The sequence below is a fragment of the Heptranchias perlo genome, chromosome 11 (assembly GCF_035084215.1).
Source record: "Heptranchias perlo isolate sHepPer1 chromosome 11, sHepPer1.hap1, whole genome shotgun sequence".
Taxonomy (NCBI): domain Eukaryota; kingdom Metazoa; phylum Chordata; class Chondrichthyes; order Hexanchiformes; family Hexanchidae; genus Heptranchias; species Heptranchias perlo.
Genome location: NC_090335.1, coordinates 45,641,816 through 45,666,849, shown reverse-complemented (window position 1 = coordinate 45,666,849; position 25,034 = coordinate 45,641,816). Strand labels below are relative to the sequence as shown.

General features: G+C 41.7%; 2 protein-coding genes across 2 annotated transcripts in view; both read right to left on the bottom strand.

The window, feature by feature from the left end:
• f5 (coagulation factor V) overlaps positions 1 to 17,889 on the bottom strand; it is an 80,325-nt gene extending 62,436 nt beyond the window's left edge. Inside the window, exons 1-4 of the mRNA XM_067992911.1 lie at positions 17,745 to 17,889; positions 17,406 to 17,500; positions 17,107 to 17,229; positions 7,022 to 7,231 (exon numbers count right to left, since the gene is read on the bottom strand). Of these exons, the coding sequence (XP_067849012.1) occupies positions 7,022 to 7,231; positions 17,107 to 17,229; positions 17,406 to 17,500; positions 17,745 to 17,872 (556 nt within the window). The 5' untranslated portion in view covers positions 17,873 to 17,889. The remainder of the gene's footprint in view (positions 1 to 7,021; positions 7,232 to 17,106; positions 17,230 to 17,405; positions 17,501 to 17,744) is intronic.
• Positions 17,890 to 22,344: 4,455 nt separating this feature from the next.
• atg3 (autophagy related 3) overlaps positions 22,345 to 25,034 on the bottom strand; it is a 51,308-nt gene continuing 48,618 nt past the window's right edge. The window contains exon 11 of the mRNA XM_067992910.1: positions 22,345 to 22,839. Within this exon, the coding sequence (XP_067849011.1) occupies positions 22,758 to 22,839 (82 nt within the window). The 3' untranslated portion in view covers positions 22,345 to 22,757. The remainder of the gene's footprint in view (positions 22,840 to 25,034) is intronic.

Below are 25,034 nucleotides of genomic sequence, written 5' to 3'. Positions count from 1 at the left end.
GAACACGGTGATTGCCTTGGCAACGGGCAGTTGCAGGGGCATTCTGTAAACACCATGTATTGTTCTATATGTATAAATGCGTAGGCTTCGAGGAGCTCCTGAACATTTACCTGAGGAAGGAGGAAGCCTCCGAAAGCTTGTGAATTTAAAATAAAATTGCTGGACTATAACTTGGTGTTGTAAAATTGTTTACAAATATAAACTAAAGGGTACAATTCTAAAGGGGGTGCAGGAACAGGGAGTCCTGGGGGTATATATGCACAGGTCGTTGAAGGTGCCTGAGGGCAGGTTGAGAAAATGGTTAAAAAAGCATACGGGATCCAGGTCTTTATAAATAGAGTACAAAAGCAAGGAGGTTATGATGAACCTTTATAAAACACTGGTTCGGCCACAACTGGAGTATTGTGCTCAATTCTGGGCACCGCACTTTAGGAAGTATGTGAAGGCCTTAGAGAGGGTGCAGAAAAAATTTACTAGAATGGTACCAGGGATGAGCGACTTCAGTTACGTGGATAGACTGGAGAAGCTGGGGCTGTTCTCCTTGGAGCAGAGAAGGTTGAGAGGAGATTTGATAGAAGTGTTCAAAATCTGGATGTGCACCTGAAGTGCCGTAACCTACAAGGCTACAGACCAAGTGCTGGAAAGTGGGATTAGGCTGGGTGGCTAATTTTCGGCCAACAAGGACACGATGGACCGAATGGCCTCCTTCTGTGCTGTAAATTTTCTATGATTCATGAGGGGTCTAGACAGAGTAGTTAGAGAGAAACTGTTCCCATTGGCGGAAGGGTCGAGAACCAGAGGACACAGATTTAAGGTGATTGGCAAAGGAACCAAAGGTGGCATGAGGAAAAACCTTTTTACGCTGCAAGTGGTTATGATCTGGAATGCACTGCCTGAAAGGGTGGTGGAGGCAGATTTAATTGTGGCTTTCAAAAGGGAATTGGATAAGTACTTGAAGTGAAAAAAATTGCAGGGCTATGAGGAAAGGGCAGGGGAGTGGGACTAGCTGGATTCCTCTTGCAGAGAGCCAGCAGGGGCTCGGCGGGCCGAATGCCCACCTTATGTGCTGTAACCATTCTATGATTCTATTCTATGACTAACCTGGTTGAGTTCTTTGATGAAGTATCAGAAGGGTTGATGAAGGTAGTGCAGTAGATGTTGTATATATGGACTTTCAAAAGACATTTGATAAAGTACCACATAACAGACTTATTCGGAAAATAGAAGCACATGGGATTAAAGGGACGGTGGTAACTTGGGTACGTAATTGGCTAAGGGATAGGAGGCAGAGAGTAGTGGTGAATGGATGTTTTTCTGACTGGAGAGAAGTATGCAGTGGAGTCCCTCAGGGATAGGTATTAGGACCATTGCTTTCTTGTTATATATAAATGACCTGGACTTGGGTATAGGGAGTACAATTTCTAAGTTTGCCGATGATACAAAACTTGGCAATGTAGTAAATAGTGAGGAGAATAGTAGCAGACTTCAGGAGGACTGAGATAAGTTGGTGAAATGGGCAGACACATGGCAGATGCAATTTAATGTGGATAAGTGTGAAGTGATGCACTTTGGGAGTAACAACATGGAGAGGCAGTATAATCTAAATGGTACTATTTTGAGGGGAGTGCAAGAGCAGAGGGACCTGGGGGTGCATATTCACAAAGTTTTGAAGATGGCAGGGCAAGTTGATAAGGTGGTTGAGAAAGCGTATGGGATACTTGGCATTGTAAATAGGGGCACTGAATACAAAAACAAGGATGTTATGCTAAACCTTTACAAATCATTGGTGAAGCCGCTGTTGGAGTATTGTACACAATTCTGAGCACCACACTTTAGGAAGGATGTCAAGGCCTTGGAGAGGGTACAGAGGAGGTTTACCAGGATGATACCAGGAATGAGGGACTTCAGTTATGTGGAGAGATGGGAGAACCTGGGATTGTTCTCCCTAGAGCAGAGAAGGTTAAGAAGAGACCTAACCGAGGTGTTCAAAATAATGAGGGGTTTTGATGGAGCAAATAGGGAGAAACTGTTTCCTCTGGCAAGTGGGTTGGTAACCAGCGGTCGTTGATTTAAAATATTTGGCAAAAGAACTAGAACAGAAATTAGGAGAAATTTTTCCACACAGAGGCTTGTTAAGATCTGGAACGGACTATCTGAAATGGTGATGGAATCAGATTCCATAGGAACTTTCAAAAGGCAATGTACTTGAAGAGAACTAATTGCAGGGTTATGTGGAAAAAGCTGGGGTGTGGGATTAACTTGGACAGCTCTTTCAAAGACCCAGCACAGGCACAACTGGCCAAATAGCCTCCTCCTGTGCTGTAAGATTCTAAGATTCTATTTTATCGTAGCCCTCAATCAAGTGGAGCAAGAATCATAAAATCATCGAATAGTTACAGCACCGAAGGAGGCCATTCAGCCCACCGAGTCCGTGCCGGCTCTATGCAACAGCAATCCAGCCAGACCCACTCCCCCACCCTATCCCCGTAGCCCTGCAAATTTTTTACTTTCAAGTACTTATCCAGTTAACTTTTGAAGGTCATGATTGAATCTGCCTCCACCAACCCCTTGGGCAGTGCATTCCAGATCCTAAACATTCGCTGTGTAAAAAAGTTTTTCCTCATATCACCTTTGATTCTTTTGCCAATCACCTTAAATCTATTCCCTCTGGTTCGCGACCCTTCTGGAACGGGAACAGTTTCTCTCTATCTACTCTATCTAGACCCTTCATGATTTTGAATACCTCTATCAAACCTCCTCGCAAACGTCTCTGTTCCAAGGAGAAAAACCCCAGCTTCTCCAGTCTATCCATGTAACTAAAGTCCCTCATCCCTGGAATCATTCTAGTAAATCTCTTCTGCATCCACTCTAAGGCCTTCAGATCTTTTCTAAAGTGCGGTGCCCAGTACTGGACACAATACTCCAGTTGTGGCCGAACCAGTGTTTTATAAAAGTTCATCATGACTTCCTTACTTTTGTACTCTATGCCTCTATTTATAAATCAGGATCCCTTCAACGATTTGTGCACATATAACCCCAGATCTCTCTGTTCCTGTACCCCTTTTAGAATTGTGCCCTCTAGTTTATATTGCCTCTCCTTGTTCTTCCTAATGAAATGTATCGGATTGCGTTTTTCTGCATTAAATTTTATCTGCCACGTGTCCGCCCATGCCACCAGCCTGTCTAATTCCTCTTGAAGTCTATCACTATCCTCCTCACTGTTCACTACCCTGTCAAGTTTCGTGTCATTTGCAAATTTTGAAATTGTGCCCTGTACACCCAAGTCTAAGTCATTAATATATATCAAGAAAAGCAGTGGTCCCAGCACCAGACCCCTGCGGAACACCACTGTACACCTCCCTCTAGTCCGAAAAACAACCATTCACCGCTACTCTCTTTCCTGTCACATAGCCAATTCTGTATCCATGTTGCTGCTGCCCCCTTTATTCCATGGGCTGCAATCTTGATGACAAGTCTATTAAGTGGCACTCTATCAAATGCCTTTAGAAAGTCCATATACACCACGTCAACTGCATTGCCCTCATCTACCCTCTCTGTTACCTCATCAAAAACTCTATCAGGTTAGTTAAAAACGAATTGCCTTTAACAAATCCATGCTGGCTTTCCCTAATCAATCCACACTTGTCCAAGTGACTGTTATTTCTGTCCCGGATTATTGTTTCTAAAGGTTTCCCCACCACTGAGGTTAAACTGGCTGGCCTATAGTTGCTGGGTTTATCCTTACACCCTTTTTTGAACAAGGGTGTAACATTTGCAATTCTCCAGTCCTCTGGCACCAGCCCCATATCCAGGATGTTTGGAAGATTGTGGCCAGTACCTCCGCAATTTCCACCCTTACTTCCCTCAGCAACCTAGGATGCATCCCATCCAGACCGGGTGACTTATCTACTTTAAGTACAACTAGTCTTTCCAGTACCTCTTCTCTATCAATTTTTAGCCCATCCAGTATCTGAACTATATCTTACTTTACTGAGACTCTGGCAGCATCTTCTTCCTTGGTAAAGACAGATGCAAAGTACTCATTTAGTACCTCGGCCATGCCCTCTGCCTCCATGTGCAGATCTCCTTTACGGTCCCTAATTGGTCCTACCCCTCCTCTTACTACCCGATAACTATTTATTTGCCTTTAGAAGACTTTTAGATTCCCTTTTATGTTGGCTGCCAGTCTATTATCATACTCTTTCTTTGCCCCTCTTATTTCCTTTTTCACTTCCCCTCTGAACTTTCTATATTCTGCCTGGTTCTCGCTTGTGTTATCAACCCAATATCTGTCATATGCCCCTTTTTTCCACTTCATCTTACTCTCTATCTCTTTTGTCATCCAGGGAGCTCTGGCTTTACTTGCCCTACCTTTCTCCCTCGTGGGAATGAACCTAGACTGTACCCGAAATATCTCCTCTTTAAAGGCCGCCCACTGTTCAATTACAGTTTTGCCTGCCAATCTTTGATTCCAATTTACCTGGGCCAGAGCTGTTCTCATCCCATTGAAATTGGCCCTCCTCCAATTGAGCCCTGGAGATTAGTGGCCTAGGCAGAGTCACGAGCATTGGGTAGGCAAAGCAGGCAGCTTCTCTGAGCAGGGTGTCTGCATATTATTTGTGACCCTTCATCCACTTCAACAAGTTTACAGAGAATTACATTACATAGAATTTTACAGCACAGAAACAGACCATTCTACCCAACAAGTCTATGCCGGTGTTTATGCTCCACACGAGCCTTCTCCTACCTTACTTAATCTAACCCTATCAACATATCCTTCTATTCCTTTCTCCCTTATGTACTTATGCAGCTTTCCATTAAATGTGTGGCAAGCTTCACAACTTCAAGCTGCATTCTCAAGATTGTCACCTGCTAATGTCCAGCTTCTCAGTGCCATCCTGACTCTTGTCCCTTTTCTCCTTCCTCTAGATCCTTCTCAGCAGCAAGAGCTTCCTGAAGAAGTCAACAAGTACAAAAGCAAGGAAGTTATGATGAACCTTTATAAAACACTGGTTTGGCCACAATTGGAGTATTGTGTCCAATTCTGGGCACCACACTTTAGAAAGGATGTGAAGGCCTTAGAGAGGATGCAGAAAAGATTTACTAGAATGGTTCCAGGGATGAGGAACTTCAGTTATGTGGATAGACTGGAGAAGCTGGGGTTGTTCTCCTTGGAGCAGAGACGGTTGAGAGGAGATTTGATAGAAGTGTTGAAAATCATGAAGGTATTTAGAAAAAGTAAATAAAGGGAAACTGTTCCCTTTGATGGAAGGGTCGAGAACCAGAGCACACAGATATGAGGTGATTGGCAAAAGAACCAAAGGCAACATGAGGAAAAACTTTTTTACACAGCAAGTAGTTATGATCCGGAATGCGCTGCCTGGAAGGGTGGCGGAAGCAAGTTCAATCGTGGCTTTGAAAAAGGAATTGGATAAATACATGAAGGGAAAAAATTTGCAGGGCTACGGGGAAAAAGCGGGGCAATGGGACTGACTGGATTGCTTTTACAAAGAGCCGCACAGGCTCAATGGGCCAAATGGCCTCCTTCTGTGCCGTAACTATTCTATGATTCTATGAACTCGGAGGAGGACAATCCTCCTGAGGATGCACTGTCATGGGCTCCATCCCACCAGCAAAGACGTTGGCACTCCATGTGGGTTAGATAGTGAGGCAGAGGGGTCTGCACATGGAAACATGCAGTACAAGTGAGCAGGAGCAGGTAGTGGTGGCAGGGACAGCACAGAACACAGCTCTCCCAAGGCAAGATCCTCCCTCAGCTTTGCTGAGCAGGAGATAGGCAGATCTGACAGATTTCTGGACTCTAGGGGAATCAAGGGATATGGGGATCGGGCAGGAAAGTGGAGTTGAGGTCGAAGATCAGCCATGATCTGATTGAATGGCGGAGCAGGCTCGCGGGGCCATGTGGCCTACCCCTGCTCCTATTTCTTATGAGAGAGATAAGGACTTCAGGGGCCAAGCCATGAAAAGAAAACTGCTTGCCTATCACAAGCAGTTACACCAGATATTGGAAGACCTGCCAAGGAATTTCAGCACCATGGCTGTAAGTGTGAAGGAGTCGGTTTCCAACTTGTGTGGTATCATCTCACATGGCATCGTGTGGAGCACAAACACCAGCATGAATGGCCAGTTTCTGTGCTGTACATTCTATGTAGGTATAAGTATGTATATGTATCAGCACTCAGCAGTGTACCCTGGAGAGTGTCACCTTCTCCTGGGACACTGCAGCTAGGGCCTCACAAAGGAAGTCAGTGTCACCAGTCTTTGCAGCTTTGGTGGAAGCTCAAACGGCTGTAATACAGACTCTGGGCTCAAACCTGTGCTCCGCCTTGAAGAGGCAGACCTCCGCCTTGCAAAGACAGGTGTCCATCTTGGACAGATTGGTGAACCAAATACATAGGAGCTTTGAAAGAGTATCTCATCTTCTGCAGTCTGCTCTCCTGCAGATCAGTGGAAGTGATGAGCCCCAGTCCCACAGGTGTGGCAGTGGCGTGATCGGAGCAGTACGTGTTGCCCTCTCCAGGATGCCAGCTCCTTTGCCATACCCTCCCTATACCCCTTTACTTCCCTCTCCTCCTTTAATACCACCCCCATAAAACCTACATATTTGATCAAGCCTTGGCTTGGCATCCATTTTCTTTTCTTTATGGCTCAGTGAAGCACCTTGGGATGTTTTCCTATGTTAAAGGCACTATATAAATGCAATTTGTTGTTGTTAAAGGCTTTTAAGCATAAGAGCCAAAGGCAAGTTGGACACTCAGCTGGCATTCCATCTTGGACTTCCCCTCCGAGTGAGCTTGTAAATCTCAGTAATGATGTCCTAGAAGGTAAGCTGTGCTGGGAATGATCACTTTTAGGTGATAAGAGAACTAGCAACATAGCTTCCACAGTCTGTCCTGCCCATTGAACTGAACAGGATAGCATAGATCCAGGGATGCATGTCAAGGAGGAAATAGGTAAAAATTCCAACTGAAGTACAATAAGAGGAAAATAAATGAATTACCAGGTTTACAGATGAGTAGAGTTCCAATCAATCCTGAGTGGAAATCTTTTACTATATCAATATCAGAAGAATAGGTGTAGGTAAGGCACTGAGGATCAAATGATGTTGGTCCTACTTCTTCTGTGATCTTCCATTCATAGGTATGTTCTTGGAGTGGTACAATTGGTTCTTTTCTGTCTTCAAAGCATAATCTGTTTTCATAGAAGAATCCTAAACAAACACAAAAAACAATGTTAATATTTCCTATGCTATAGAATACAGAAATGGTTATGGTAGAGTTGGTGATGTTAGCATTTTGAAAAGTGTTTAAAGTTCACTTTAAATGGTTGCATTTGGACGATGGTAGAGTTATTTTAAGTCTACTGTTAGATCTGGATTATAAATTACACCGCTATTTTAGACATCATGGAGCAGAGAGATCTGGGTGTGATCCCCCACTCTCGTCAGTTCTGATTCTCAGCCACACAATGTAGGGAGGTGTTGATTCAAAGCTAGGGAAATTCTTCATTGCCTTTAACATTAACACCTTTTACTATCACATTTAGTCAGTGGTCCAGCTCCAGCAAATGTACATTCCATGCATACAGGTATATCTCTTCTGATGGGTCCATGCACAGCTTTTGTTAAGTAAATGAGTGCAATATGTGTTTGTCCAGGCTCGTGGTGCACTGCCATTTGAAAACTGTAATTCAGTTACATCCTTAAACTTGCCAGTCTAGATTTTCTACGGTTTCACCAAAAAACTGTGTAAATTGAATGAAACTGACCATGAGTTAGGTGGGGATCTGTCACGACAGGTATCTGCTCGTTTTGCGTCCCATGCAATTTTCCGGTGGCATTTCCGTTTGGTGTCCATGGCAGTTACCATATTCTCATCACTCTCTGGGTAAAGAAGTTTCTCCTGAATTCCTTATTGGATTCATTAGTGAATATTTTATATTTATGACCCCTTGTTTTGGACGCTCCCACAAATGGAAACATCTTCTCTACGTCTACCCTATCAAACCCCTTCATAATATTAAAGACCTCTTTTGGGTCACCACTCAGCCTTCTTAATCCTAGACAAAGAGCCCCAGTTTGTTCAGTCTTTTCTGATAGTTATAACCTCTCAGTTCATTATGTTATGTCCATAATCTTTTTTTTATTCGTTCATGGGATGTGGGCGTCACTGGCAAGGCCAACATTTATTGCCCGTCCCTAATTGCCCTCGAGAAGGTGGTGATGAGTCGCCTTCTTGAACCTCTGCAGTCCGTGTGGTGAAGGTTCTCCCACAGTGCTGTTAGGTAGGGAGTTCCAGGATTTTGACCCAGCGACGATGAAGGAATGGCGATATATTTCCAAGTCAGGATGGTGTGTGACTTGGGGGGGAATGTGCAGGTGGTGTTGTTCCCAAGTGCCTGCATGATGGGGCACCATTAGCTTATGATCTCATCAATAATGATATTCAATTAATCAATATCTAACTTACTATTTGTTTCCCCATCCCCTCCTGTCCTGAATGCACTGACTCCTTACTGGGATATTGTACCATGCCCTCAAATACCTCACCCAAGTGCCCATTCTTTATATCTGTGCCTAGACAGCGAGTATCAGCAAGCTTTTTACTATCCAACATTGTCCTCACCCAACAGTCACACACATGTACTTCCAGCAGGAGGTTGCTGGATAGTAATCAGCAATCAGGAGTCTGACTGACTTTCCCCTCCCTAACCCATGTACGCTAAGGTCAATTGCTCTACTATTGCCATGACCAAGATTAGCTAACTCAGCACAAACCGAGGATTGAACCTGGTTTGTATGAGTCACTCACTATGTTATCATGGGTGCTACCAGTAACAAGTTATTTTTTAGAAATACTGAAAAACAATAGTTAAATTACTTTTGGTGGGTGACAAGCCAGTATAACGAAAGACATCATGGCCTCGAAATTTGGGCGTGCCCATTTTTGGGCCTGCGGTGGGGGGGGGCAGTGATTCATCGGTGCAACTGAATGGTGCGGCCCGAGGCGCACCCGATATTGTGTCTCGGGCGTTAGTTCCATCGAGCCGCCGAGCTGCGGACATGAATGGGCAGCTCTGCGGTGAAGCAGGCTTGAAGATCAGGCTGCTGTGATGCTAGCAGCAACCCTCAGAGGTAAGTGATGAAGAGGGGAGACCGGGAAGGCTGCAACTGGTCGGGAAGAGGGGCAATCGGGTCGGGAAGTAGTGGTGGTGTTCGGGGAGTCGGGCGGTGACGGCAATTGCTTCTGCTCCTCCCGGCTCCACATTCAGGTAAGTAAATTTTAAAATCTTACTCTGTTGGTTGCAGCCTGAATTAGAATTGGCTGAATACAGTACTTTTGAAATCTAATGGAAACTGCACGCTGTTAATCAAACAGAAAAGGCAGATAAGTGAGCTAGGATTAAGCCCTGCCGACATTTAAAATTACAGAATTAGCGGGAGAGCATTCCTCAACCATTCCAAAGGTTAGTTAGTTTACAAACAAGTTCAAAAGGAGGACAAATTTCCAGGTATCATACTGGTCAGTAAAGTCAACAGCCTCTAGTACTTCGAAAAAAGCAATTTTAGAACATTGTTAGAAAGGATCCTTTCTTAAGGTGTTTATTCTTATGGGAAGCACATGAAAAAATGTAAAGAATTAAACAAGATCAGAAATGAATCAGGACGCATAATTTCTAAGGCAATATTACAGATGTACAGGTTACAATATGAGTCAGAGAGAGCACACGTGATTGAGGAAGAGGAGCAGCAGGAGGCTGCATGGGAAGCCAGATTAATCAGGCAGCACCAGAAGAGAGCCAGACCATCCTGACAGAACCCATCCAGGAGGATGTATAGGCCCAAGCGCATTTTGAGAGACCTTTCACAGAAGCAGTGTCTCAGAAGCATACATTTCAGCGATGAAGCTTTAGAGGAACTCTGTTGCTGCAGCAAGTTCTGCAATCAAGGTTCACCACACGGGCAGTTCTGATTGTGGCAGAGAAAGCAACCGCAGCTCTGAACTTCTACACCACTGGCTCATTTCAGGGAGCCACAGATGACTTTTTGCCAGATAAGCCAATTCATTGTACACTTCTCTATAAGGTAAGTCACCAATGTCCTCTTTACCAGCTAAGTTTATACAATTCGACAGTGCTCCCAGACAATTCACTAAGAGGGCCATCAAATCTTTCAGAATTACCAGATTTCCCATGGCTGCTGTAACATACCTATTATTTGCACAAAATATCTGCAGCTTTACATTTTAAACAGAGGTTACATTGACAGTCTGAGTGGACAACATGCCAAAAAAGTTCTTGCTGTCATTAATAATTAACTGTTTGGTACAATTATTGGCTGTTACTGAGATGCCCCCTTTCTAATACATACAATTGTGTTAAACATTAAGCAGGCTATCAATAAATAAATGGCTTGCCCTACTAAGTTATTTACACAGGGCACCTGCCAACATGGTGCAGCAATCAAATTAATGAATTATTGTAATGTATGGAGTCAACATCTGCAGTGAAAGTTTACATTTACCGCATGATAATTGCAAACACTGGTGGGTCTGTTTAGGTTAAATATTTTAGGTTAAACATGTTTTGTGTCTCTGCACAGAGTTTTCAGCATTGTAATTTGAAGTGTCAATTCATGTCAAGTTGTGCAACTTGAACTTAGGCAGGCGGTGTGGGACCAGCTGAAGAAGGCAGTCTCACACACTGGCTGCAGTATAACGGCAACAGGTGCAAAATGAAGTTTAAAAAATTCCCAATAGGTTTACTGGTTGTTAGCAGAGAGTCAACTTTAATATCAATGTTAGCAGAAAGCAAGCTTCAGCACTAATGTTAATCATCTTGTTGCCTCTTTGTCAACATTAGAATGTAATCTGCTTCAGATGCTAATTAATGGTGCATGTAAGACAAATGTGTAGAGCTCCATTTTCCCTGACTAGAGGGTGATGCAGGGCAGGCAGTTATAATTAGTGTTGGCCAGCTCCAAATTCCTTTAAGCAGGTACTCGTCTAAAACTAGTACCTGAAGTATAACAATGACCAGAGAGAATAATTGAGGAGTGTATGATGCATCTATTGTAACTTTAGCACTGGACAGCCATGACTAATGTCTTCAGTACATTGAGATATTGAATATTGAATAGATTTATTCTATTGAATAGATTTTATGATTATGTGTGTACGAATAAATGAATAACATTCAAACACTATTAAATCTAACAGTATTACCCACTATGCAATGGATTCAAGCCCATGCCTAAAAGCACCAGTAAAGGACACAGTGGGGGAGGGAGTAGTATGACCTTGTGTCCTTTGAATGGAATTTGTTTGTTCACCCCTTTCCTACAAATAATCTTTACAAGTCAGCAATACTGAAACTCAGACTTCATCATTAACCAATTTGCTTCTGAACATGGATTAACGCAATCAGATTAACTAACATGACTGGACCAAGTTTCTAAATCCGATGTTAATCCATGACTTCATTTAGTGCAGGGTTGCAATCTCACTGGTGCAACAGTCCTGAAAATCTTATCAGTCAAAGCACATCACCCTTAGGTAATGAGGCTGAAATTACAGAGAGATTAAGATAATGGGCCAGATTTTACTGTCAAACTAGCAGTGAAGCTAACAGTGCTCACTGTTATTTATGCGTAAATTAGACAGCAACTTCAGGCAAGCGGAGATGTGCAGTTAAATACGGAAATCTGGAAGTTGCTGTCCGAGATGCGCTGCCCCTCCGTTAACTGCGTGAAAACGGCATCTCACCATCTGGCTGGCATGAGGTTCCTGTACTGACGTCGTACATATGGACTAAACTCGCCACAAAAAGTTAGGGCTTGTCCATTCTAGCCTAAGCAACCTTTTAATGGTGTGATAAGTCTTAATTACTGCCAAACAACCTCTCTGGCATTGAAAATTAACTAAGTGTGGAGTTTCATTCCTTCAGCTTTTAATTGTTGTTGGAGATTTTTCAAAAAATTTAAATAATTTTTTTTAACTTTTCCTTTCTGTCTCTTTTATCTCACTCTTTAATCCAATCTTTCTCTCCTTCTATTTATTAAGCTTTCTGTACCTGATTTGACTTTGAATTCATTATTCTAACTTACACTTCCTGGTTCAGACTCTGCGCTGCGCGATAACAATTCTTCAATCTGATTGGTTACGAAGACACACAGTTGCTTGCCCTGTTCACACAGGTCCCAGATGCCCTGTCGAGGGTGTTCAGATCTCTTGCAGACAGCAACTTTCCGTGCAAAACCCCATGGAAAGTCTGTGGGCAAGTGCAAGTCTACGAATGGCTGGCGCCGTTCGTTCGCCGCTCACAGCAAAATCTGGCCCAATGTTGTGCTGCTGATAAAAATATGACACATAAATTGGGAACTAGGGCAAACTCTGCACAACTACTGTCTTGTGATCGATCTGAACACTTACAAAATTGCAGGGGGTAGAATTTCCACAGGGGTTTCTTAATCATCCACTGTAAGATCATCCACTGAAGATCAGTGGAAACCCCGGAGAAACAGTGTAAGCGGACGTTTTTCACCAAAATTATGGTGGGAGATCAGGAGAACACGCGCAGAAATTACTGGTGTAGATTTGTACAAACTGCCTGCTACTGCCCTCTGTAATCTGAATCATTTTGTTTCTCAAAACACATAGGTAATCCATCAAAAACTTGATACTGTTGATAATGTGAATTCAAGGGGGAGGATTGGGAGGAGAAAGTTACACAGGTTCATTGGTGAGGCTTCCTAGACTAAAATTCCTGGCAGTAACACAATGAAGTTTCCTGCTGGGATTTTTTTCTAATAGTGATGACTTTACGTTGCCACAGACTACTGACCAAAATGTTAAAATGTGTGCTAGCACACTTATCAAAGCCACCAGCCAAAATCCATCAAAGTGCAGAGACCTAAACAAAGTGGTCACTAGCACTAATTATTTTTTGTGGGCCTTAGACCAAGTGGGACCACAATTTTGACGATGTTCACCTCGACGATTATGGGCTAGGCTTTCCAAAAAAAGGGTAAAAAACGTGCACTTTCATTGTCAATTATAAGCAGCCAATGAAATCGTGGAAACTCTTGATTCTGAAGTTGGTGATTCCTGAGAATGCAATTTCAGTAGTGGTAACAAAAATTCACAATGCATCTGCAATAACGATCCTTCAAACTCCTCAAGCAATTAATAAACCATTTACCCAGCTCAGTTTTGTTAACGCAGCTGTGAAGTGCACAATATTTGCAGATAACAGTTAAAGATAAGTTAAGAGAAGCCTGGTTTACTGACCAGGCCCTGCACATAACAGTTGTAATGGAACATCAGAAACAGATTTTGGGTACTGGAGGATGTCCCTATGCTAAAAAAGAACATGCATCTAAATAGGTTCTCAAAGTATGTCACAACCAATGAGTTACTTTGAGGTGCAGTCACTGCTGTTATGTAGGCAAATGCAGCAGTCAATTTGTGCACAGCCAGGTCCTACAAACTGGAAATCAGATGAATAAGTGATTATTTTATTTTGATGGTGTTGATTAAGGGCAGAATGATGGCCAGAGCATCAAGAGAACTCTCTGCTCTTCAAATAGTGCTGTACGATCTTTTACACCCATCTGAACATGTCCCAGAGTTGAATTTTCGTAAAGGTTCTCCGAATCATCTGCTGTAACTTTGATGGAAGATCTGCAGAAACCCCGGAAAAATGCTGCAATGGTAGAGGGATCTGGGGCTTTGGAGGATAGCTCACTGAGACAATGGTGCAGTGTGTGGCAGCGGTAAGGAAAGCTAATCGGATCTTGCAATGTAGAGCCAAAGGGATAAAGCACAAATCTCAGGATATGACAATGAGCCGGTACAAGGCACTCATATGTCCAGATCTGAAGTTGTGTGTGTAATTCTAGTTCCCATACTACAGCAAGGATATCCAGACACTGCAAGACGTGTTTCTAAGAAAAGTAATCCATCTTATTCTTCTGACTACTGCTGTATTGCCCTTACATTGGTACTTTACAGTTATGGAAGTTGCTGGCAGCTCTTAAATTAGGAACATAGGAACAGGAGTAGGCCATTCAGCCCCTCGTGCCTGCTCCGCCATTTGATAAGATCATGGCTGATCTGTGATCTAGCTCCATATACCTGCCTTTGGCCCATATCCCTTAATACCTTTGGTTGCCAAAAAGCTATCTATCTCAGATTTAAATTTAGCAATTGAGCTAGTATCAATCGCCATTTGCGGAAGAGAGTTCCAAACTTCTACCACCCTTTGTGTGTAGAAATGTTTTCTAATCTCACTCCTGAAAGGTCTGGCTCTAATTTTTAGACTGTGCCGCCTACTCCTAGAATCCCCAACCAGCGGAAATAATTTCTCTCTATCCACCCTATCTGTTCCCCTTAATATCTTATAAAATTATGGCATAAAGTTTTGGCATAATCAATGTTTGCTGGTGAGAGTTTTATTATGGCTGTTCCATTGTTGTCTTTATTGACTATGTTACACATCTCTGTCATTGTCTTAGGCACCTATGAAGGCACAGAGTCTGGCACCATCTACTTTGAAATAAATTACTGTCAAATAGTTAAAAAAAAAGGTCAAAACTATGTTTGTGACTATCCAGCTTGCTCTCAAATCATTCTATCTGTTTCATCACCCCTGGCTCTTTTTCCATCAACTCAGGGGTACCCGAGGACTCTGTCCTCTCATCATTTAATCCTACCCACTCTTGCTGATGTTTCCATTCTACATTCATCAACTTCCTTTAATGGCTGAATCACTGCATCTTGATCTATTCTATATCCTTCAATGGGGCAACGAAAATCTTGTTTCTTTCAATTCTTCAAAGATGCAGTTTTTTCAAAGTTTCGTCAAGTCTCTCGAGATGAATCAACAGCTACCAGTTCTACATTTTATGTCTCCACCATTAGTCTTTCTTTATCTATCAATATTCCTAACGTGTCACCTAATCATTCCTTCCCAATCCAAGGCAGGTAAATGGAGTTGTGGTAAAGATCAGCCATAATCTGATTGAATGGTGGAACAGGCTCGAGGGACTGAATGGCCTACTCCTGTACTTACATTCCGATCTTATCTTTTCTTTTTGCCTGCTCAATTTTGGTTGTGCCCTGCACTATGCACCTTGGCCCATCACATTGATTTCTCAATAAAGCTTAAAACAAAACAAATCAAATATTGCAGAAAGGCGATTAGTACATTTGGAAATTATTCTGCCTGACAAACACAATGGGGGTGATTTTAAACCCCAAAAATGGGTGGGTTGGGGACGGGTGGGAGTTGAAAATAGTTGTTTGTTGGGTCGCAACCTGGCTTTATTTCCGGGTTTAACATCGGCGCGGAAAAGTACAGGCTTCCCACTGGGAATGCAATGTCCGAAAATTTTGCGGTTGCGACCCAAAAAAAAACAACTATTGTCAACTCCCACCCGTTCTTGGGGTTTAAAATCACCCCCAATATTCCCTGCTACTTTTTTATTTGTTTCCATAAATGGGTTTTTATTTAAATAATTAAGCTGCATTGAGAATCAGAAAATTCTAATTTTATTAAAATGTTGCATTTAAAATGTGTGTTTACATAGAATAAAGGTAGTTATACACAATTGCACAATTCTACTGGCAGTGTTTACTGGTTCATGGTTCAACACCCTTTTTATGTTGGTTACCTTGTGAATGGACTTCTGTATGCTTTATAATCATGGATGTATGATAGCCGAACCCGATCTTGTCCTCATTTGATATCATCACACACAAACTTTCCAGTTTAGTAATAAGGAGCAGGAACCCTGAATTATCTTCTTCTTTCCCTATCCCAGGGGCACTAAGGCCAATTGTAGGGACCCTATTGCTGACCTGGCTAAGATCAGAAACCTGTTATTTGAAAACATAACTATGAACAACCTTAATTAATAAAAAATCATTTAGGAAATTACATTCACGTAGCCTCAAAATGTCCATTCCTAATGATGTAGAGGTCGGGTGTAATGGTAGTGGTGGAACCCATCGCTGCTGGGTTTCCATCCCTTCAGAGCAGGAATGGCAAATACTAATGGAGGGGCAGATGTTTCTTCAACCTGCTCCCCCTACGTCCCAACATCCTTCCAGATATGCCACTGTAAGGCCCAGCAGTATCTACACTGTTCTTAGTTATTTATGAAGGTGGGGGGAGGGGGGTAAGGATTTATATCATTTAGAAATGCAGGAAGGAGCGCTTGATTGCTTGGTTCTTCCAAGCTCCAGGCAAAAGATAACAGATATCATCTGTTCTGATGCCATATGTCTCATTAAAATGGACAGTAACATTCTGCTGTATGCTATGGGTGTGGGAGTGAAGGTGTTTTCCAGTAATTAGACCCAGTAGGAATCGGACCAAGTGTGAATGCATTATGCGGTGAGTGGTGGTCTTTGTGACCTCCTGCACTGCTGCTCAGAAGGCTGGGTGAAGGGACCTGGCTATATCGTGTGCAACAACTTGCCATTTTGAGTGCAGCCCCTCCAGCAGTCTTCCATGAAGGATAGATGAAATTTTCAAGGTGTGTGATATGTCCAGTGACCTTTGGATGGTCCTCACACATTTCTATTTCCGAATAGTGAAGCTGGAAAGTAACAGGCGATAGGCCAAGTGATTATTGTCTAATTATTTCTTCCTCTGAGCCTAGTCTCCATTCAGTATCTCCAGTTAATATTACACAAAAGATCAGGAACTCACCATGGAGGTGGGGGGAAGAGGAAATCAAGGGCATAAACCCCTGAGGGGAGACTGGATGAATGCACTGCACCAACTTATACTAGTCTTCTTACTTTAAAATAGCTAGATGCACATAATATCCATGCTCAAATTCCTGATTTAATATCAATGAGTCTAACACATTGTGGTTTTCATAGGAGAATCTGGCACGAACTTAAAATACACGTTTGCATACGCGATAGAAACAGATTCCTCACAATGAAATGTGTAAATAAAGTCTATCAAGTTCAAACTGTTGAAAAATAAATCACTGCTTTGCGCTTAGCAATAAAGTCAGTGAGAGGTCTGATTGTACACCTCGACCGACTCCACAAGCGTTAAATCCAATCTTACCGTCAGCTGATTTCCCGCTGGAGATTCCTTGTGGGCGAATGTTGAAAGGATAAGCGGCCTTATTCTTGAAATGGATTTTTAAAGTATCTCCTACTTCTGCTCGCAGAGTGGGACCCAGTAGACCTGTAACAATCCCCCACGAAGTAAAACGAAAGATTAAAAGCCAATCACAACCAGAAGATAAACTTATTTTCATCTCTACTTCAACCATAGGAAATAGAAACGATACAATTGATTTAACTCAAGCATCTCTTGACTGTTCGGTATTACATCTGATTTTGTATTAAAATAATAGTTACCTCTCCACTCTGGGACAACTTTTTCTCTGGTAAATCCGGAGTCCTGATACTCCTTGTAAACGACCTTCCGATAGGTTTCTGTTGCAGCAGACGAACTGAAAATGCACCATTTCAGAAATGTATTAGCTTAGCCTTAAAACGGCCAAACAGCTACTTAGCACCACGAACGCAAAGACTGACATATGATTTAATATTTTGGAGGGAAAATAATCAAATCACCAGTTGATATAATTCGAGATGTTTACAGAAGTCATAGACGGATAAGAAACGGTAATTTTAAAATAATTTTTTCAGTGTCACTAGAATCAATAGTTGGATGTGCCTAAAAGTGGATCGAACCTTTCTCCTCCACGTTTGGAATAAACCCATTCAATTTCAACAGCAGCCACATGGTGCAGCCTTACTGCCGCCAATCCTCCGTGTATTAGAGATGAAATTAGCAGCACGAGTGTGGAGCAGCGCTTCATGCTTTCATCCGCGCCTCGTAAATCTCCTTCCACAAAGTCCACGAACTTGCCCAGTTTTATTTGGAATCTGACGTGCGCATTCCGGACTCGGTGACCCGGGGATTTGACTCTATCTATCTATCTATCTATCTATCCATCCCCGCCACTTCCGTAACAGAACATCAAATAACAAACCCTGCCATCAATATGCATAGACCCGTCACAAGCCTTTAGGTAAACACAGACTCCGTGAGTCACCTCCTGTGTGCTAATACCGCTCTTTGGGAGTTGAATTTCCGCGGTGGGGGGCTTCTCTGCCGTAACTTCGGTGCAAGATCCGTACAAGTCCCGGAGAAATGGCGCAAACACGGATCGGGGGAACTCCTGCGGAATTTATATTTTAAAATACTAGCGCATCTCAGGAGGGGCTGTGCGCCTTAAATCAGAAACACGTTTTATAAATGCCAGTTTAAACTTTAATTTTAACCAGTTATACGTTTTACAGTTCTGTTGAAAGGGCATCGACCTGAAACGTTAACTCTGTTTCTCGCTCCACCTGCTGAATGTTTTCCAGCATTTTCTGTTTTTATTTTATACGTTTAAAAATGCTGGGTTTTGCCCATTCTCAACCCAAGCAAAAAGACCCAGGAAAATGTAATGGGAAGCGCTCTGACATCGCTGGTGGCTCAGTAGCATACGATTATCAGGCCCACCCCTGTTCCAGGCTCAAGAGTGCCACTCCCTTGGGCAACCTTCGGATATACCCAGGCAACGTAAAGGGAGCGGGCACTGGGCATCGTGGGGCACCTCCTCTTTTCCTTTGTCTTGCACTTGGGAAATAAGCGATCCCTGGGCACAAAGCAGAAGAAAATGGCCCAATTTTTTTTTGGATAAAACAAAATGGTTCACATTGTTATTAAAAAAAATGTTACATCACATGCTTTTGAGTTTTTTCATTCAACTGCAAGCATTAATGTAGCTGTGGAAATAAAGGGCAAACATTTTGCTTCCCAAAGGATTTGGGGGTTAAAATCCTGCCTTTGTGCACCTATCAGAAAACTGTGGAACCTCAGCCCATGATCTGCCATCTATTCAATGAATGGATGGAAAATCACAAGCAAGCAGAGCACAATTTCAGATATGTGCTCCAGGAGCACAGAAGCAGAATTTTTAGTCCTAAAGCTTTTGAATTGTAAATGTAAACAATTAGATTGTGTCTTTTTATTAATTTAAAACTTTAGTTGAAAACCTATTCACATTCATCGCCCAGTTTGTATTTAAATCATTTCAAAAAAACACAAACATAAATATTATTAAACAGAAAGACACCATTTGATCTCTCCAATGAGAAAAATAAATAGTAGATAGTTGGGCGTACAGAAACAAACAAAAGCAACCACAGTTCTGTTATCAGCACTGTCTGCCATGTTAGAAATTATCTCTGCCTGTTTCTGTTTCTCTTTTCATTTCCATTGATTTTAATGGAAATTAATTTTGGCCAGTTTCTATAATGGGCAGTCAATCCACAACACTTGTTCTACTCCAGGCAGCAAGTTGAAAATCTTCTACATCTGATATTAGCTCTAACTGAATAAAGCTTTTGAACTTCATTTTCTAGCTTCTTCAAATTGGTTGTGAAAAGCAACCAGATATTGTTACAGTTCTGATGACAGGTCATCGACCTGAAAGGTTAACCCTGATTTTGTCTCCACAGATGCTGCTTGACCTGCTGTGTGTTTCCAACATTTTCTGTTTTTATTACAGATATTATTACAGGCTGAAGAGGGAGAGTCACAAACCAAGGTTTTAAAGTTAAGTAAGGCTGACTTAGAAAGAATGAGACATTAACTGGCTGCAGTAAACTGGACTGACCAGTACATACCCCTAAAAGGCAAAAGCTCCACTTGCGTACTTAAGCAACCACAGTCAACAAATGAGGTACAGTATAAAACTAAAAGAAGAGGCTTGCACAAATGTAAAGAAAAGTGGAAATCCAGCAGAATGAGAGAGCTATAAAAAGCAATAGATACAAAGAAAATATTAAGAGCTGCAAAAAGGAATATGAAAAAAAAACTTGCAAGGGCTATTAAGGCCAAAAGTAAAAGTTTTTATAAATATATTAAGAGAAAGTGCCTGAGGGAAATGTGGGCCCATTAAAGACAGACACAGGTGATACTGTAATCGACAATAAGGAAATGGCAAACTTGTTAGCCTAACTCCATCCACCCGCCTTGGCTCCATATCCCTTAATATCCTTGGCTAGCAAAAATCTATCGATCTTAGATTTAAAATTATTAATTGAGCTAGCATCTACTGCATTTTGTGGGAGATAGTTCCACACTTCTACTCTTTGCGTGAAGAAGTATTTTCTAACTTCTCTCCTGAATGGCCTAACTCTGGTTTTGAGGTTATGTCCCTTTGTCCTAGACCCCCCACCAATGGAAAAAGTTTCTATCTACCCTATCTGTTCCTTTCAAAATCCTAAAAACCTCAATCAAATCATTCCTTAACCTTCTATATTCCAGGGAATACAAGCCTAGTTTATGTAATCTCTCCTCATAATTTAACTCTTGAAGCCTTGGTAACATTCTGGTGAATCTGTGCTGCACTCCTTCCAAGGCCAAAATATTCTTTCTAAGGTGCTCCGGATGTAGTCTAACCAGGGATTTGTATAGCTGTAGCAAAACTTCCTCCCCTTTATATTCTAGCCCTCTAGATATAAAGGCTACCATTCCATTAGCCTTTTAAAAATTATTTTTTGTATCTGACCACTACATTTTAGTGATCTGTGTATATGGACCCCTAAATCACTTTGGACCTCTACTGTTCCTAGCTTTTTTGGTCCAAAATGGATGACCCCACACTTATCTGCATTGAAATCCATGTGCCACAGTATTAAGGGATATGGGTCAAAGGCGGGTAAATGGGATTGAGGTACAGATCAGCCATGATCTACTCGAACGGCAGAACAGATTTGAGGGATTGAATGGCCTACTCCTGTTCCTATGTTTCCTTTTTTTTTTTGAGAGGACGTTTAGAGGTCAGTTTGTAACAGGAATCAAAAGTTCCTTCTATGTTTCCTTACTGAACCATTGCCTACTTAAGCAGACCTCTTCTGAGTCATAATCGAGGGAGTAGTATGTAGATTCTGTAGAAGGGTATCTCCCAGCTGGTCGTCTTCTTTGGTGTTGCCTTATCCTCGATATCTGTCATTTCCTCTTCCTCCTGTCCTGCCTCCATTTTAAAGATGTAGCTGGGAATCCCCATAATGCACCCCATTTCCCTACCTGAAACTGCTGAAAAGCAGCTTGTTTAATCCATTCTTAGTTGCATTGCTGAGAAAAGATTCTTCTAATCGAGAACAGGGGACACGGCCTGCACTTGAAGAGGGGTAAATTCAAAACTAATCTGCGGAAACATTATTCAGTGAGCCAATGGTCAATCTATGGAATCTTAACAGAATTTTAAAAAATCTTCACCTGGTGCCAGGAGGATCAGGAGTGCATTCCCGACTCCCGAGTTGTGACGATCGATCCCCCCGGGGGTTTACCTGTGGACCGCTGCCAATGAGGTACGCAGCCCAATATTCGCGCTGTTCAAATCAGCAAACTGTCTGTGGAGACGTGTCAGGTGCCAGCAGCTTGTGGTTTGCCCATGTGTCTCTTAATCCTATTACACTGCACTTTTCTTTCAACATGTTTCCAATTCTTCAAACATTCATATACGAGCATTATTAAAAATACTTAGCCATTTCATTTTTGTTTTATTATTTCACTGATCTATTTACTCTTTGTTCTTTTCTGCCCAACATTTACTTTTAATCACTTTTCCTTTATGATTTACCCCTTTGTATTTGCTCCATTTCATGAATATGTAGCTCAATACTCATTTTGTTGTAGGTGCTGAGCATGTATTTGGAAATTTGTGAATCTGTGCTTTATTTCATCATGAGAGTTAAATGAAAATTGAAATGCAAATAGCATGGGAAAAAAGGAAATAACGATTTATGCAGTTCCTGTCGGTGCTGAGTAAGAACATTCTGAACTTATATAGTTCAGGATTGTAGAAGGTAATTGACAGTACTACAAGTTCAATGGCAGTGAAAATTAAAGCATGTTGCAGAGTTCTTTGGTCTCACATCTAATTTACCATTTTTCAATATACCTCAAACAGTTCACAATGATACATTTCAAATTTCAAAAAAATCAAGCAATTAAAGTATTGCTGGTGCAATGTTGTCAAGTATTATGACATATTGGCAATGAATGGAACAATTTAAAACTAAAACAGGATAAGCATTAGCTCATAATAGCAGAGGAATACATTTATAGTCCCCCTCAATTCCTTGCTCCAAATTTAGTCTGCTTTGCTTACTTGCGTAGTGCCAATTATGTTCACTTACTATTTTCCAGTTAATTGCCAAAGATGAACGCAAACACATTTCATGTGTTACAATTCCATTTGCATGAAAGACAAAACATTTTATGAAAAACTTTGTCAGACATTTTAGTTTATTTGTATACTGCAAATATAAACAGGTTTAGTAGAAGTAAACACATCCAATGTGAAGTATGATCTGAAGCAGTATTTTCAAAAAGCAATTAAACATGAATTAGAGTCTCTGTATTTGCTTTAGTTGTTTACTCAAAAGTAGAACAGGGGAGCACAAAATGTAGGGTTCATGGAGAAAAAAGAAAAATAAGCCTGGTAATTGAATTCAGCTTCTTATGTATAAACAGACAAGTTCATGCCAATCTCATTACAGAACGTCTGTAAAAAAGAACTGAACCTGAACAAGCAATGGTCAGAATTAGGTTGAGTGAATTATCAGCTACAGTTGAAAGGTAGCAGCATTTTGTCAACCCAGAACATATTCTGAGAATGTTTTGATTGTGTAAACTTGGAGTTACATGGTGAAGTGTCTTGTGTAATCATACTCGATTGTTGGAATGACTGCTTGAACAAATTTCAAAAAAATAAGAAGGTACCTGAAAAACAATAGTTAAGGAAACATCACTAAAAACCAATACAATTAATAATTGCAAAACTGAGTCTTTTGTTTTAATTGCAAATAAACACTTAAGTGTTACAAGTCTGAATACTCTTGTGCCCTCAGGAGGGCATCTAGAAATCTTTAATGACTGAAGAGGTTAAGAATTAGAAACACACTATATGTTAAGTGATCTTACTTGTGGCTGTTTCAAACTCTCTCAGCCTTAGGGCAGGAGGAACTGAAGATGGAAGTAAAACAGAAACCAGATTAAAGGGGAACAATGCTCATGCATTGCTACATAATCCTAAATGTAATGAAAAAAAGATTCCTGCACACATACTTGGTGGCTTTCTCATCCTTCCCTTGTCAAATTTAAATCACAAAACATTGAGATGCAACCTGGGAGCAGACAGAGCAGAGTGCATTCCAACAGTGGCATCACAGTTGGGTATAGAGGATTGGGAGGATCAATCCCAAACCCAGATGTCACTGTATATTGAAGAAGCTTACATTCCCTTAGTGTTATTTTCCTTTCCTGTGTTTTAAACTATTAGATGTATTTTCTCAGTCTCCTTATGCATGATCCTCGATTTCTAAGGCACCAAGTATGGCCAGGCAAAGTATTTAATCAGACATGGCAAATTTGAATTGGAACCAACCTGAAACACTTGATTTACAGGAAAAATATCTTCATGGTCTTAGTGCCTTCCCAGGTGTATCACAATTGACTTGAAAACATGTAATGTGATTACATATAGTATGGATTTTAATATTCAATTCTATTAACTATAAAATGAAGCCAGTTTAATGAAAAAACACTAAATTTAATTGAGCTATTTTAAAAAGGTTTATATGCAATGTATAGTACTTTTTTCCTGTAAAAAAGGTTATCCCTCACACTGGCTAGCACATGGCAATACTCATATAGATGAGCTTTTTTTTAAGTCAACTGGGTATCTGACATGTGTGAAACTCATCATCATGTTTAAATGTCTCTAAGACAAGCTATTGAGATATCTACACAAATAGAATTTCTCTTTGCTCAATACAGAGTGTACACTCTCACCCTACAGTGGCACATCCCACTCCCCCAAGTCCAGAGAACTTAGGCACATGTTGGCAGACCCAAGGCGTAAGGAAACCCAAGTGTATAAAGGTACTGCTGGAGTTTAGCCAGCTAAAATAATACAGCTTGCCAGTATGGAACACTGGAAAGCTTCCTGCCTAATGTCCAGCTAAGACCACCTTACCCGTCAGGCACTGGCTTGCAGGGTTATCTCACGCAAAGTGGGAAAAATTCCAGCACTCAGTCATATAGGAACATAGAAAATAGGAGCAGGAGTAGGCCATTCGGCCCTTCGAGCCTGCTCTGCCATTCAATAAGATCATGGCTGATGCTCTATCTCAATTCCATGTTCCCGCTCTCTCTGCCTACCCCTTGATGCCTTCTGTGTCTACCCTCCAGGTTCCATGGTGAGCCAGGCTGGCTGATCAACCACCACCAGTGCCCTGATGCATTATAGATCTACCTGCTTCATATATTGGATTACAGAGGCTGCCAAAGAAGGGTGTTTTAGTTTTGAACTTCCATAGTCAGTTTTTTTTTTAGAAACTTATTCATGGGATGTGGGCATCGCTGGCAAGGCCAGCATTTATTGCCCATCCCTAATTGCCCTTGAGAAGGTGGTGGTGGTGAGCCGCCTTCTTGAGCCGCTGCAGTCCATGTGGTGAAGGTACTCCCACAGTACTGTTAGGTAGGAAGTTCCAGGACACTGCTCATCTCCCCCTTTTCCCCCCAAGCAGTATAGTCATTAGCTGGTCATTCGATAACTGACAAAGATGGGTTTGAGCCTTTACTAGAAGACAGCAAGTATGCAGAGTTCCTCATGAGTGGCATTATGAGCAGCACAAAAATTTGCAAGCGCATTGCCAAAATTCTGTTGAATACAGCATGGACCGATATAATTCCCCATGATATGGTGGTTCCATCAGTTGAAGAAGCAGAGGTTCATCAATGTCTGCCTCCTTCTGCAGCCCTCTACACCTTTTACTCTCATTATCAATTCCTTCACCTCCGCACACCAGCAACACTACTCTACCCTGACATGCATATCCTTAAAACATCTCACTAGGATAACATACAGCTTCTTTCTTGCAGGAGAAACTGGCACACAATAACAAGGAGCAGGC